The sequence below is a fragment of the Eriocheir sinensis genome, unplaced genomic scaffold (assembly GCF_024679095.1).
Source record: "Eriocheir sinensis breed Jianghai 21 unplaced genomic scaffold, ASM2467909v1 Scaffold792, whole genome shotgun sequence".
In the NCBI taxonomy this organism is placed as follows: Eukaryota; Metazoa; Arthropoda; class Malacostraca; order Decapoda; family Varunidae; genus Eriocheir; species Eriocheir sinensis.
In genome coordinates, this window is record NW_026112156.1 from 91,144 (window position 1) to 106,474 (window position 15,331).

The 15,331-nt window shown below is 42.5% G+C and overlaps 1 protein-coding gene across 1 annotated transcript in view; it reads left to right on the plus strand.

Annotated features, from left to right (window-relative positions):
- Window positions 1-2,613: 2,613 nt before the first annotated feature.
- Window positions 2,614-15,331, plus strand: part of LOC126994432 (uncharacterized) — a 100,972-nt gene continuing 88,254 nt past the window's right edge. The window contains exon 1 of the mRNA XM_050853752.1: window positions 2,614-2,686. Within this exon, the coding sequence (XP_050709709.1) occupies window positions 2,682-2,686 (5 nt within the window). The 5' untranslated portion in view covers window positions 2,614-2,681. The remainder of the gene's footprint in view (window positions 2,687-15,331) is intronic.

Sequence of the window (15,331 nt, forward strand, 5' to 3'; positions counted from 1 at the left end):
AGGGTGGCACCTGGGTATGCCTTGTGCGCCAAGTGCCTTCAAGGTCCTGAGCGAGTTCCTGAAGAGACTCGCCGCGCTCTTCCCTGTTGCGGGTTCTGAACTTAACCCCGAAGAGCCTGTTAATTCTGGGTGCTTATCCCATATCGTACGTTGCTCCAGCGCCTGCGCCAGCCCCCTGTATCTGCCTTTCTTTGTTGTTGCTGTGCTTCCTTTCTTGTTGTTTTTTGAGTTCTTGGAGGTTCTTCTTGTTAGTTGCTGTGCTCTTCTTTGTTGTTCTTGAGTTATTGGAGTGTTCCTTCTTGTTGTTGCTGTGCTCTTTCTTGTTGTTCTTTTGAGTTCTTGAAGGGTTCTTTCTTGTTGTTGCTGTGCTCTTTCTTGTTGTTGCTGTGCTCATTCTTGTTGTTCTTGAGTTCTTGGTGTGCCTTTTCTGTTTCTCCCCTGTAGTCTCAAGGCTTCCAAAAGTTCTAGTCAACACGTCGTCCCTCTGGGCAGCTTGGGAACGAGTCTCCATGGCGAAAAAACAAATGCCTACACTCCTGACGCCAATGTTATGCCGGACGTAAGTTACTTGGTTCGTGTCGCTGTCACAAGACTCCGTGGAGGGAGATATGTAAACACTTTGGCCACAGCTTCTGTAGTTTAATATTCTTCCAAAGTAGTACACTTCACTCTGACTCTTCACTCTCTACCACTAGCTTACTATGGACTGGGGCTGGACTCTCTCGCCCTCTTCTCCTATATATATCCAGAAATAGTACAGTCTAGGAATGTTACAGTATATTTTAGATCATACAAGAAACATGTAGCAAAAGTATAAAAGCGAGTTGGCAACAGTTCCTCCTGCCTGGCGCTCTGCTGCTGGTTTTCTGCACTGGGCGCGGACGAGGCTTTGCTCCCCTGCCCTCCCCTGCTCGCTCTTCCTTCCCGGAGCCTCTTCTAGGAGCCCCATGGACGCCGGAGGAAGCTTCCATACAACAATAATATAATATCCAATAGTGCCTAATGTCGCCTGCAGCAAATCAGACATCATCATAAGTAACTTTATGTATAGTTTATTCTTTTACAGACTATCTCATTACTAATAGCTGCTATTATAAGGTTTCTTGAATGATGAAGTTTCATTGTTGAGGATGGTTACCTATGAAAAAAATATACCGTAATAATTACTATAAATGCACAGTGATGGAACAAAATAAAGGGTGTGTGAAAAGCCCGGGTGCCTGTGGCTCCGGGTACTTATAAAGCAACCGCCATCACTATCCATAGGTCTTCACTTTGTTTTGAGGCTGTCGCTAACTTATGAAATTTTACCATCGGCCCCCCCTTAAAAATTGATTTTCTGGATCCGCCCCTGCTTGATGAGACTGTGAAATATCCATTGTGAGTCTGTAATAACAGTTAGAGCCCTGTGGAGAGATCACATCCAATACCTTGGCCATAAGGGCCACAGCTTCCCTCATATCAGCTTCGATGGCTGGACCTGATGCAAACGATTTGTTTCAATCCTTTTAGCCACAGCTTCTCTCACAATGATTTGACCTTCCATTGGTGGCAGTAAAAGGAGGTTAGTTATGACAGCAAGACACAATGGCAGTGGAGTGTGTGTTTTGCTGTCATAACATGTACTGATGAGTTTCCCTCCTAAGACGACTGGACTGTTAGCACACACCTCTGTCTGTCTTCTCAGCTGCCTTGCAGTTAAATTATACACTTTGTATCCCCTCTTGTAGATAAGTTGCTTCAGCCGAAGGCTAGGCAGGGCAAGGCATTGGTTACATTAAAAGCAGGTGACGAATCCGCTTCCAAAGTAGGTAAAATTATGTTTTATTACCTTCAGTTCAAAGTGGCGCGGTGAAAATCGAAGGGCCAAAAATAAGCCCAGCAGCCTTATACACAGGGGTCGCCTATGTCGGGACCCTGCTCTGATTCTCCTGGAATGACTCTAGAGTAGGCTATACGTGTGCACTGCCAGAAGTAAGTGAGGTTGTGAAGTAAAAGTGTAGAGAAGTGGGCCAAGGAGGACTCTAAGAATTCAAGCGATGGAAGAGCGGAACAGGTCAAAAGAAGAGAAAGAAGATGGAACAGTACGTGACATATAGGGCCATATTTGAAAAAACATTTCTGCGTGCCTGGAGAACACGTAATTTACTAGTCTTTCGTGGAGTTTAGGCATTTCCAGGGTACTTTTTATGACCCTGGTGGTAGTCTGAGCCTTCTTCTGTACCGAACCTAAAAGAACACTCATTAGAACTCTGATTAACCTCCTTCTGACCTTTTTGGAAATAGGGTGGGTGGAGGGGGTGGGGAGCATTTGACAATACCAACCATAGGCTCTTAGTTCCAACAACCACATACCCTTCAAAGAAAACTGCATTGACTGGGTGAATTGCTATTGACAAAGAAGAAGTGAAACGAGTCTCTGTATGAGTTCTGGAAGAAAAGGGAAAATTAAAGAAGCAGACATGCACAACCATCCAATAATAAATAGGAGGAAGATAATTAGGGGAGGCCGTTGCAAAAGCGCTATCTCCCCGACCTTCAACTGAACAGAACTTCAGAGCCCGCGAAACAGTGTGCCAAGCAATTGTCCCCAACACAAAACACACCCAGCGGCAACGGCGGTGGACAGCACGTGAAGGCTTTCAGCGGTAGTGTTGACCGAGCCGCCCCATCCTGGCACGATGAGGTACTCCTGCAAATCGTTGTCTTAGGTTGCATGAGCACCACACAGTATTATTAGGTATAAGGGCTAAGATTGGTTGGTAATTGTTTGTTCAGCTACCAGATGTAAACTTGGCTTTTGTTTACCTTTGGTGATTGCTTTACCTTAGTGATAGAAAAGACAGGGAGCTAACTACTCACAAGGGTGCCTTCCTTCTGTGCATCTCTCTCAAAGTTGCTGTCAAATTGACACAAACAACATCCTTACTGACTCAACACGGCTTTCGACCCAAACGCTCGTGTGAATCGCAACTCATTACTACATATCACGACATGACGAGGTTACTTGACCGATGTGACATTAAATGTTGACACTATTGTTTTATATTTTGCCAAAGTTTTCACAAAGCCCCACAAAGATCAAGACGAATTGAAATACCACGTATTTCAGGACCTATTCTACACTGGATCACTGCATTTCTTACTAACCGACTCATTGTGTTCTTCTTTGACGGATCTTCATCTGACACTGTCCCTGTTTCCTTCAGGTGTCCCACATGCACTGTTCTAGGCCCCTTCTTTTCCCTCCTCTGTACATTAATGAACTTCTACTCGATGCCTAACTCTTCTACTTGACTATTTGCCGGACGCTACTTTGTCGTTTAGAGCAGCAAAGACTACTGATGACTGTAGGTAGACTGCTGCTAAAAGACTTGATGCCTCCAGCGGTGGAGTGCACCTGGCAGATGCATTTCCCGCTTCCTGATAAGTGCAAACTGCTAAGACTACCAGAGCCTCAACCCCATCCATCACACCTACACTTCTCCATAATTCAGACCCAGAATCAGTCCACACACAGCATCTTGGTGTCCACCAATTAACCTAAACTTAACCCGGCTGTTAAAGCGGGATCATGTTTCACGGTCCTGAGAGAAAATAAGAAAAATCATCACCACACACAAAACCATTTCATAATATATATCATCAAAGCATTTGTGATCAGTTTATACCACTGCCTTTAGTTTTTAAATCACATGGCACAAATTTGGCCTGTCATCATACATGGTAGCTTTCACAAAGTTAAGATTCGCTTTTAGGTCCGTGCCAGTATCTCAGCAATCTACTTTATGAAACATCAGTATCTCTTTCATATCTTTCTCTACAAACCAACAGTCATGGAAACGCTTTGAAAATCCAATTCAAGGACTTCTTACTCTTGAAAAATAGGATAATATGAAAGCACGCCGCTTCCTTCTGGCTTATCGTGCAGCCTCCTCTGGCGACGGTGTAGCCGGTGTTAAGTGCAGAAATACCTCGCTGAAATAAATCACATATACATGTGGGGGGTGTCCGGGGCTGCTTCCGGTTAGAAGTAAATGGTGTAAGCAGCCCCCCGTTAGTAGGTCGTAGTTCGTTGAGTAGTTTAAATGTGCTCCCTGACCTCAAACACTCTGCGAAGCTATTTTACGTGCTGCGCAAGGTAAATTGTCGCCGGGCCGCCAGAGGAGGCGGTACGCTTTCATAAATGACATCCCTATTTCAAGAGTAAAAAAAGTCCTTGAATTGGATTTCAAAGCGTTTCCATGACTGAAGAAGGTTTGTGAAAGACATATATGAAGAGATACTGATGTTTCTGGATAAAGTAGATTACAGATACTAATGACCCATTAATGGACTCATCACAATTCTACCCGCCATCATACCGGTTAAACACTACATAGACCATATCAGTGCTACAGCCAACTGAACTCTGGGGTTCCTGAGGAGGAATTTATATAACTGCACACCCTGACATTGTAAACAGATAGTTTATGACACACTCTAGAGACCAACACTTGAATACTGCTCCACGGTGGATCCTTACACAATAAGTAGAAACATTGATAGGTTAGAACAACACCAGCGGCAAGGTTCATTACAAACAATTACACTGAAATCTCAACACGGTGCAAACAACAACAAACATGGAACCCTCTTTCACATGCAGATACACATACTACACTTATGTACAAGATCACAAACACTCACATTGACATTGACCCATTACTAACAAGTATTTTCCTCATAACGCAACAGTCAACGACGCAGGCACATCCATAAATACCAAACATATCACACTAACACTTTGATGGCCATACACCATACTTTCCACACACCATACGTGACTGGAACAGCCTCAAGAGATTTTAGACTGTGGTATAATAGACTCATTCAGAAACAAATACACACACTTATCACCACAACACACCAACACCAATACCAGCATCACTTGATCACTTCCCTCCTTGCACACTCCGGCCTCCCCCCGCCCCCCAACAGCCAAATACAACATAAGTACGTTATGCACCTGATAGGTGCCCTCTGTGCATTAAACCAGATCCGACCAGAAATGTGTTTTTAAAGGTGTTGACGCAAGGGTCAGTTGATTACACACTTTCGGCAGTTTATTACCCTTGGACTTAAGAAATTTCTTCTTTTGGGTTCTATCCCTGGGTTTTGAGTTTGTGACAATGACCTTTGTAGTGATAGTGTTGTTCCATGGAATCAAATCTGAAAGAATTGGGTGTAGTCAACATTTCCAGGCTATGTAAAATTTATAAGTCTGGATCATGTCTCCTTCTCGTCCTTCCTTTTTCTTAAAGGTACTAATGCTTCCAGCCTTTCCTCGTTGGTCCCTCTTTCTCTCTCTTTTCTTTTCCCGTCCCATGTCCTCTACTCATTAATGTCACTATTGCATATAACAAGTTTTCAGCCATAAACTCAACATAATCATCATGTACAGGTAACTCGATTTACGCGAGTTTGTTTCGTGTTTTTAAATAACGCGGTCCAAAATCCAAATAATTGTCACACACAGAAAGGGGAAATGGGAAGGGTGTGGGGAAGGAGGGCAGAAGGAGAGTCAGGCGCAAAAAAAGCCAGAGAAAGGAGAGGTGGAGGTCACAACAGATCTTTCCCCTCTCCCCAACGCACTCTTGCACCCGATAGGGGTGGGCAGGTAACTCCTCCATTTCGCTGGAGGTCGTCCTCTAGCACTGCTCAGTACTGGTACCAATACTAGCCAGGCGCTCATGCTGTCCCTCATTTCTTTCTCAGATAAGTGAGGCTGAGACTGAGTACCGGATTGGATATCTCGGTGATATGGATATTCTCTCTCTCTCTCTCTCTCTCTCTCCACTGAAGGTATAACACGCACCTTTTTCACATCAAAAATGCCTGAAAGTTTAGCCCTGCGCGTTATACGTTGAATGTACAAATTTTTAATGATTTTTTGCTTCTTTGGAGTGTTTTTAATGGTCTGTGTTTCGTCTTATCCAATAACAACTGCAAACTTACCTTTATTATTGTTAATGATCCTTCATAGTCCATAGCTGTCTTATAATATGTTACCATAGAATAAAGGGCGATCAAATAACTACTATACAAAAATTAAATCGGCCACACTTCTTCCCTTCACCCCTGTGACACATTATGATCTTGATCTTGATGTCACAGCTGGCTTACGATTGTATGACTAAGGAGCAGTACAAGCTACATAAAAGAATCATATTGGAAAAAATATCCATGTGTTCATTATTAATTATTAATATTAGTGAGAATAATGGGGTAAATATGATATCAGAAACTGTACATCATGAGTCTTGTACGAGGAGTTATTTCACGCCCATTTGCATTGTTTGCAAACCACACAACCACACCACACAACAAACAGCTGCATGCGCGTGTCACCAGAAAGCGTGAATTGTGTCTTGCCTAGTTGTCTGTCATAACCTATGAGTGATGGTGAGAATAATATGCTTATTATGATCTCAGAAGCTGTGCATCATCAGTATGTTCGAGGATGTGTTCTCACAACACCAGCCCTGCCATTTTCATTGCTTTACTCAAGGACACTTGTCAATTCAAGCAGTAAAGATTACAAAGTATATAAATTTTGAAACTGTACATTGTCAAACTTCATGCTCACACTTCTGCCATTCATGATTCGTCCCAAAGACCCTACCACCCTTCTTCCTTGCAATGCCCTTCTCTTATCTCTCCTCCATACCACCATGCTTACACATAACTGATAGCATTTTAAGAACTTTTTTTTCAAAATTGTTGTCTCACTTCTACTTCGCTCACAAACCATCACTTTACTTTTTTTGTTTATTTTTCAGAAACCTACCTCTTGTTTGATTGACATGACGCACCCTTGTCTTAAGCCACCTGTATTATATATGAAAACGTGCAGAATTAAATGGTGCACAAAGAAACTTACTATTTAATCACGAAACCGAGGTTCCACTGTATGCATATCCTGCATGACGAATCGGGACGGGAAAATTTGTGCACAACAGCGGCTTTGCTATTGAATATAACAAGTTTTCAGCCATAAACTCAAGATAATCATGTATTATATATGAAAACATGCAAAATTAAATGGTGCACATAAAGAAACAAGTTAATTGATAATTTTGAGATGTAAGCGTAAATATAGAGTCCTACAGACAGCCTTCTACCTCTTAAATTCCGCCATGTTGCGTCCTTGGATATGGTATGGGGCATGCAAGGGCACTGCATGCCTCTCCCCTCCCGTGGCCCGCTGCACGACTTTCTATATACGCCTCCTCATGTTGAAGGGGTTAACATGTTAACCACATATTGGGCCACCAGTATACCAAGCAGATGTTTCACTTGTTGTGTATTGGTAAATCTGTGTCCCGAATAGACCTTTCTATAAAATATTAAAAACATGAGAATATAAACAATTAGTGTGTAAATATGTATTTATTATGACTGCAGATGTGTTGCAATGGTACCAGGTAATAAGTTAAACATGATAAGGTAATAAGTACTATATACAGTAAACCCTCAGTTATCCAGGTGCATTGTATCCGACCTCTTATCCGGAGTTTTAAAAATATTTGATTTAAAAAAATAATAAAAATTGTCGCTGCATAAAGTCGCTCAAATTTCCGCGATGCCTCTAACCTCTGTCCGGGCGTGCCTCAACTTTCACATAATGATATTGACGCCCTGGTGCGAAGGTTTGCAGGAAAGCTGTGTGCCGAGTACAACTGGCACGTAACGTCCTTGCCGGCGCTGCATATATGAGAGCAACAGTTAGCAGGCTTTTTTTACATCATCTTTTGTTGCCCTTGAGTTGCTCTGCATTGCAGGCTTAAATGGCGGAGTGTCAAAGGACTGTTTAAATGAAACACACAGTGCGAACCCTACTGCCTAAATCCAGACTGGACTAGGTGAGCAGGGCTCCGTCCCGTGGCCAGTCACCCACGTTACACATCACACCCAGCCAGGAGTGAGGCGGAATAAGACACCACTACACCGCCATCACACTGTCACACCAAACCCAACCACCACACATCACACCATACACACACCCAGTCACTCCACACCCCAGGGCTCACACCCCAACCACATTATACCTCACTCCACATGGATGTTAACCCGTTCGTGGTCAACCACGTCACCTGATGTGTTAATGTTGTTACTCCCTCTGGTCAACCACGTCATATGACGGTTTTTTTTTTTTCCACCTGAATGAAATGCCTCTAGCGGTTTATAATTACGTTTATTGAAGCGTCAGGCATCTTTTCTCAAGTGATTACTTTATGCGCGGCAGATTTATTGGTTCAGAGCATGCTTGTACAGTATGGCACATAGATGTCGACTCGGCGCTCTCACTGATGAGCAAATTCAGCTTCATTTCAATGAAGAGGAGGGTGATACTGACAGTGAATCTACAATAGATGATAGTGATAAATATGAAGATTATGTTTTTCAAGAAAATGAAGAAAGCCAACCAGCAAGTGGATCTGAATATTATCCAGCAGACACAGCAGCATCTGACTACTCCTCAAACATATGCTCTGGACCATCACCTACTCAACTATCTTTTCCACCTCCATCCACCTCTAGGTGCTTATATCCACCATGTGGTCACATCACACCTTACACCACACCCACCCATACCACACCACACAAAGCAAGATGAAAGCAATGCGTCTCGTCCAAGAGTGACTCCCCCACCCGCCTGTGGTCTCACTCCAGTACTGTAGGTTACATGTTATGCCACATTTCCTTTTTATGTTTCCTGTTCAGAATTACTAGCCTATTTTGAGACATTGTGTTCTTATAGTCATACACTATCATAAGAATATAATGTTGTACAACAGGAAACAATTGTTATGCCACATTTCCTTTTTATGTTTCCCATTCATAATTACTATTTTGAGACTAATTGTGTTCTTATAGTGACACAGTATCATAAGAATGTAGTGTTGTGCAAAAGAAAAGCAATTGTTAGAGGAAGAGTTGAAAATAATATCTCATTGGTGTGTACTTAAACACAACCTGATTCTGAGCTCTGAGCAGCCTAGCACAGATTCAGTTCTGAGTGGACACGCACACAAGTAAATTACAGGAATCAGACTCGCCCGGAACAGCACGTGTTGTTGGGTACGTCTTATACAACATCGTGTAGCTCTATTAATTTATTTCATTAATTCGCAGATTAATAATATGCATTTCCATAAAAAAACAAATCCATATTACATGATTTTAAAAAAAAAATTCTCACAAGAGTCACACAAAAACTTGCCTCAAACAAATTTGTGGAAAAATTTCGTATATTGGCAACACTGTTCTAGTAGTGCAGCCAAGTACATTATACGAGAATTGATTATGTTAAAGAGTCGGAGTCAGAGATATTTTTACCAACTCCAACTCTGGCCAAAAGTAGCCGACCCCACCGAGTCCGACTCCGACTCCAACTCCACACCTCTGGTTCAATGCTGTGTCAGTTCAATGCCGGCAGGGCATTTAAGAAAAGGTAAGCAGGAAATTTCCATGTTATTTCCTTTATGTGGAGATATTTTTGGGTTCATTAGGCCAAAAATTTTTTTTCCATTTTTCGTGACCAGGGGGAGTACACACTTCTAGGATGGAGGCACCAGCTAGCTCTATACATGCCATTTACAGACTTCTCTTTAGAAACTGCCACATTTATTCAAATTTATCGCCATGCATCGGCTGACATTGGTAGAGTGTTTCTCTGATGTCTGTGTGATATGTTGGAACTGAAAATTACCCACCATACAGTAGTAAAGAAAAAATTGCATGTTAACATGTTACAAACTTCTTATTAAAAACACATTTATTCATTGTAATCACCATGCATCAGCTGATGAAACTGGATCAGAATCTATAAGCAGCTGAACGGCTGATATCTGTTACAAGGCCGGCATTGTCACTTTAACCTTTAGAGATGCCACTGCCTCCTCCATCCACTCCCTCATCAATCTTGAAAGCAAAGGAAGATCAACTTATCCTACAGATGGCGTAATAGATACAGTCAAACCTCGGTTTTGTATGCCCTAGATTTCCAATTCAGTTTTTCGAGTTTTGTCAAAATTTTTCCCAGTTTTTGTACATCCACTCGGTTTTCATTTTGTTGAAAATGGTCCATACCAAACTCATCCCTGCCCATGTGACTCGGCACTCATTTCCTGAATCGAGCGCCCACACAAAGCATCCCATGTTCGTGACTTACAGCCGTGCTCGTCTCCCAACATCATCTTCGAAGGAAAACTTAGCATTTCCAAGGTATCTCCATACCTCCCTTGAACCTTTTCCTTGGGACATACCGTATTTTGCGGCATATAATGTGCTCCGGCGTCTACCGTGCACCCTAAACGTTAAGACAACAATTTTGGAAAAAAATATTCAGTGCTTAAATATTGTCACATGGCAGTAGGCGGCGATAGTAGGGGCTCATTTACAAGGAGCAAGGAGAGAGGCAAGTCAAGCATGCATGCACATAACTTGGTAAGTTACTTGCCATTTGTAGACTTGCTGCTCTCCTATATACCTCCTTTCTTTCTTCTCCCTCTCCATCCCTATATTTTTCTCCTCATTTCTCTTTTCCTTTCACCTCCCTCCCAGTTTTTCTCTTAATCCCTTTTCCTCTTACTCACACCTTTTCTCTCTCCCTTTTTCCTCACCTTTACTTGACCCTCCCTTCCTCGGCAAACCTGTGTCGCCCTGGACGCGCCCGTCACACCATCCATCCGTTTCCTCCTTTCTCACCCACCCTTATTTATAGCCGTGTCTCTCACTCTAGCAGTCTCTTCCTCCCTTTCTCTTTTCCCATTAGATTATATGAAAACACACACACACCCACACAGATCACGCAAGTATCGTTATATATTTTCAAGAATATCATGCCCTGATGGAAGCCTTGACCTGACTCCCTTCTGCTCCTCCTTCCCCACACTCTTCTCCTTTCTCCTTGTTTTCATACTCTCTCTATCTCTCCCTGTTTCCTCCACTCCTTTTCCTTGTTCTCCCTTCTTACATCCTCTCTCTCCTCCTCCCTTTCCCCTTCCATGTATTTACCATGGTGTTATATAAAGGAATAGACAAAAGAAAGATAGAGTAATTAAGAAGAAAGAACTAAATTGAGGAGACAGAAGAAGATTGAAAGAAAGAAAGGAAGATAGGAAAAAAGTAAGAGAGAGAAAGTTGAAAGATATTAAGTAGAAGATTGAAAGGGAGAAGGAGAAAAGAAGAAAGAAGAAAGAAGGAGAAAAGAAAGAAAAAACAAAGAAACAAAGAAAGGTATTGAGAGAGTAATCACTTATAAGAGAAACAAGGAATACTTTCGTTTGATGATGACGTCATCGCCACGCACCATACCTATTATTTTAAGTAGTGAGACAAGAGAAAATGAGGTGATAGTAGGAAAAGTAGCTGGCGAGAGAGAGAGAGGTGGAGCATTATATGTCTGCCAGCCATTCAGGTCAGGTCATGACCAGGTCGCTGCTATTGGTTGAGCGGTCGGGAGAGAGGGGGGTGTCCGAAACGGCCTAACCTCCTTGCCAAACCTGGAGGTTACACTTTTATCGTATCCGACTGTACTAGTATATTCTTATTGGCATAAAATACGTGAATTTCAGTCCTCCTTGATCCGAATACGAGGAAAAAAATTACAGATACAAACACGTTTATAAGACTTTGGTGTTCAAGCGATAGGGAAATAACCCCAGATGGGGCCTTGATACATGAAGTACTTATGGAGGGGGATTCCCCATCCAAACAATAATCTCTCCTCCTCCCTCTCCCCTCCTCGCCGTCTTCCATACACCAACAAGATCATCATCATCATTTCATCGACGCCTGCTCCTAGGAGCTCCCACCAGGGGATGGCCACGGCAGTGGAGCTTCCAACTTTCTCTATCCAGACACTCCCTCCTTGCCTGCTCAAAGTTTTTCAAAGGTCGGGCGGGTAGGCTAATCGCAGCGTTGCCAAACCTAATCAATAAAACGCATAAAGTAATACCAGTAACTGTCTTCCCTCCCTCTATCTCACTCACATACACCCTTCTGGTCGTCTTACTCTCCTCCATTCGCTCCATGTGGCCAAACCACTTTAAGGTCTGTCGCTTCACTTCTTCCACCACTTATATATATCGCTAAATCTGAACAACGATAACAACTGTTTTGCAAAGATAAGCAAACGACGTGAGCTAAATCCAAAATGCTCGTACACTTTCATTACTCATTCCATCCATTCTACTCACACCATCCTCAAATAACTCATTTCCACTGCCTGCACTCTAGACCTCTGACTTTCATTCCAGGCCCATGTTTCACTTGCAAAAGTGAGGGTTGGTACTTTATTGTATTTCTCAAATCCCCCTTTAGACAACACATGACATTCATGATCGCATTCCAAGGTACTTAAACTCATTGACCTCCTCCATTTCTTCACCATTCAAAATTATTTTGCATTCTTTTTCACATTCAATTCCACTCTATATGGGCATACAAAATCTACAACCTATTTTACCGTGTTTTACATCACAACGTATTATAGATTACTTTCCTATTACAGACACCATCAAAAACACTGACCAAATTTTGTAGGTCACTTTCATTTTCTGCAATGAGCACCGTGTCATCAGCAAACAGTATCGAACTCAGTACCCACTTCCTTCCCTCATCGAACAGTCTTACTCCAGCTTCTCCAACTTTGCCCTTCATTTCTCTAATGACACCATACATATAAATATTTAATAACCATGGACATCACTTCCTTCAAATGCTCCCCTGAAACATTTCACTTTTATCTCAAAATGTTCACTTGTTTCTCCAGTAATTTTGACACATGCAGATGCATCCTCATAGAAAGACTTTATTGCACTAAGCAGTCTTCAATAAAGGTAAAAGGGATGTTAAATGTTCATTTATTCATTTCCTTAGTCATTAATATTTATGTCTCATTGTTTTCTGTATGTAAAACTATAGTTATTCTCTATTAAATGTATTTTTTGTTAATATTTTTGGGTGTCTGGAACGGATTAATTGGATTTACATTTTTTCTGATGGGAAATATCGCTTCAGTTTTCATACATTTGGTTTTCGTCAGACTTTCTTGAATGGAATGTTTTAAAATACTTAATGCAGCCCTATGCAACCTGTGGCCCCTATGCGGCCCTTGAGGGGTGGTGCAGTCTGGGTGTGGTGTGGCTAGGTGCAGTGTGAGGTGTGGTGTGGCTGGGTGTGATGCATGGTATAATGTGATGCATGATAAGGTGTGGCTGGGTGTGATGTGCGAGAAGGCGTCCTCGAGCTTCCTCGAGGTTGGGCGTTCTGTATTGTCTCCGCCAGTTCTTCTCCCCCGCACAGATGCTTTCCATATATAAGGGCCTTGTCCGCCTCATATAGGGGGCTCCAGTCACACAGCTCTCTTGGACAGAGTGGAGTCTAAGGCTCGTCTCATCAGCTCTCCTCCAAAAAGGAAAAATTCATATGTCTTCGTACTCTCTTTCTATCTTCTATTGATATTTTCATGCTGACTGCTCTTTGAACTTGCTATCACTCTCGTCACTATAAAACACTTGCCTGCGCCAAGACGGGTTGGGGCCCTCTAGCTCATCCCTATACTGTCCAAACCCCTTATGTAAGAGTTAACCAGCCTCTCCATTTTTCATCCCTTCACTGGTAAACTCTGGAACAGCCTTCCTTGTCTGTATTTCCTCCTGCCTATGACTTGACCTCTTTCAAGAAGAATGTATCAAGACACTTCTCCATCTGAAATTGACCTCTATTTTGGCCACTCTTTACTTATCACCTCCTTTTTAGAAAACGGGATTAGTGTCTGTGCTGTAAAAAACAAAACAAAAAAATCTAGGAAAATCTCTGCATTATAAGGCCTGTATTGGCGCTTTAAACATGAGAGGTGTCACTGCCTCACGCCAATTGTCGGAAAAATGAATATCGTTTGATACACCAACAAAATTGAACACACCCCATGATACATCACACCTATATTAGAGTCACACCATACCCAACTTCACAAAGCTCGCACGGTAATAACTACCAACTAATCGATGATGCCACAGGTTAGCACGCGATTAACAAAGCTTTAACACGCTCTGTGTCACACCCAGTCACACTACACTTCACACCTTACCCAGCCACACTACACCACATCACATCCAGCCATGCCTTCTATCACACCTTATCATACATCACATTACACCACACATCTTACCCAGCCACACCACACCTCACACTGCTCCCATCCACACCACACCACATATCACACACACACCACATCTCACCATACCCCAACATCACATCACACCTCAGACCCAGCTACATCACACCACACTCAGCAAAACCACACACCATATTACCTAGTCACAGCCACATCACATGTCACACTCATCCACACCAAACAACACACCACCCATCCACAGCATACAACATAACACCCATCACGCCATGCCATGCTGCACATTAGCTACACTCGGTCAGTTCACTCTACACTACAATTCATACTACGATCACAGATTCAGCCTGATCTTTTTGTTTAGCATGAATTGGACATCCAGACCTCATAATGAACATGCATAAGTGTGGGCGGTATGGCAACACCGGCCGGGGATTGCCTCAATGCTGTGTTTACATGTGGGTTGGCAGTCTCAGGCAAAGCTGGACAAATTGTGTTATTATTTCATACAGGGTTGTGGCTGGTTCACCTACTAGGTCAAAAGTTCTCATGCCCTATGGATTAAAGTTGTGTGTGTGTGTGTGTGTGTGATAGTTGTGCCTCTGTTACCAATAGTTGTGAGGGTTGGCTTGGAAGGGTTTTGTGAGGTGGATAAGGTGGGCAAAAGGGGCTAGCACTGGGATGGACTGAGCAGTAATGCACAGTGGCTGCCATGTGCAAGCTCTGGAGGAACCATCATACCAATCACCTCATTAACTCTTTAGGCAAGTTTTACATTGCTCGTGTTGATTGAATTAGAGTTCTTATTATTTCAGTTTAGAACAGTCATTGAAAGGAAGGTTTCAATGAGAAAAATGGTTGGTGAAAGTCTGCAGATATGGCAAGACAGTCTTAACTTTCCCTCGTTCCTTCTGTCCGTCCTTGGTTCCTGTCTGCCTCGATATATGTGCCACATTATTTTTAATTTGCTCTCTTCCTCCCACAATCTCCTCCTTATCTTCTTTTTCTTCCCCTTAAGCATGTTCTTATATAACAAGACATCGAACAGCAGAGTTACCTTGACGTTAATGTGCAGCAAGCACTAAATAATTAAGTTCTAGATTACGATTTAGTACAGTTTGCCTGAAAAGGAAGAAAATGGAAAAGAGA